Here is a 1,357-nt window from a genome sequence, read left to right on the forward strand (position 1 = left end):
TGCTGTTACTCGAACTACCTCTTTCAACAGAATTCCTGATAGGGGTTGTTGAATGGCCATGAAACCACTTGTTCACCGGTGTTTTGTTAGGTGGAACAAAAGTGGTTGGATATCCTAACCTTTGATGGATAGGTTTGGCATGTGCCATATTCTGCCTTGCCATTAGCCTCGAATTTGGCTAATTTCCTTTATTTTTTGCAAAAGGTATATACTTCTTAAGGCCATCAGTAGCCTTTTTGTCGAACACTTCAATACAACGAGGGCAGAGCATGACTTTAGTTTTACTAAGCTTGCATCTTTGCAAAAAGTCAATTAATTCCTCTTCAGCTTGAGGGTATACCACTTTAGTATTCATCCTTTGGAATCGAAATCAATTGTGCACCTCTAGACAAGTCCATAGCATCAATCATTAGACATTCAACTAGCTCCACGTACGAAGCATCAGATACTTGCAATGGATCTTCGTATAGTTTCTTTGGTTGTTTGGACTTATCTCCAAATTTAAGTCTTCCATCATTCAGAGCTTTCTGGACCAAGTCCCTGAAAAGAACACATTGTGAGGTTTTATGACCAAGAAAATTATGAAATTTGCAAAAGCCTCTTTTCTTTCGTTGTTCCAAAGGAGGAGTTTTTAACCCTTTTGGGACAACAATTTGGCCATCAGTAACTATCAAATCACAAATTTCATCACATTTTGTTATATCAAATGTATAAGTCTTAGCAACAAATTTATCATTTTTTGGTTCGACAGGATTTTTCCCATTTGATGGTTTTAACAATTTACAAGTGTAGGGAGGTCCTGGTTTCAATTCAGCCACATTAACCTCATTATCATCAACGTCTTCATAATTTACACAATATTCATCATCATCATCTATTGTTTCGACATAAGCTATTTTCTCTTTCTTATGAAACTTAGATGATCTGGCTTTTTTAGCCTTAAGACGTTCGACCTGTCTAACCCTATCTGCTAATTGTGTCATATCTCTTAGATGTTGTGTATCTAATTTCTTTTGAATCGAATAGTCAAGGCCACCAGCAGCCATTTCGACTAACTCATGTTTAGGCACTTGAGTAAAGCATCTAGCCTTAAGCAATCTAAATCGATTCAAATAATCATCCACGGACTCTGGCGTTTTCCTTCTAACACTGGTCAATTCCTTCAAGCTAATTTTAGATTGGCCCATGTAAAATTGTTCATGGAAAACCCTCTCTAATTGAGTCCAATTGTGAATCAAATGTGGGGGAAGTGTTGTGAACCAAGTAAAAGCATTTTTGGTTAGAGAATTTGGAAAATATTTCATCCTTAAATTCTCATTGTCTGCCAAATTTCTTACTTCTATTAAATACCTAGCAA

At 36.5% G+C, this 1,357-nt stretch overlaps 1 protein-coding gene across 1 annotated transcript; it reads right to left on the reverse strand.

Moving 5' to 3' along the window:
* Positions 1-344: 344 nt before the first annotated feature.
* LOC123904395 lies at positions 345-1,046 on the reverse strand. The gene has a single exon (XM_045954067.1). It carries the CDS (start codon positions 1,044-1,046, stop codon positions 345-347), a length of 702 nt encoding a protein of 233 aa, XP_045810023.1.
* Between the last annotated feature and the right edge of the window lie 311 nt (positions 1,047-1,357).

The sequence above is a fragment of the Trifolium pratense genome, linkage group LG2 (assembly GCF_020283565.1).
Source record: "Trifolium pratense cultivar HEN17-A07 linkage group LG2, ARS_RC_1.1, whole genome shotgun sequence".
Taxonomy (NCBI): Eukaryota; Viridiplantae; Streptophyta; class Magnoliopsida; order Fabales; family Fabaceae; genus Trifolium; species Trifolium pratense.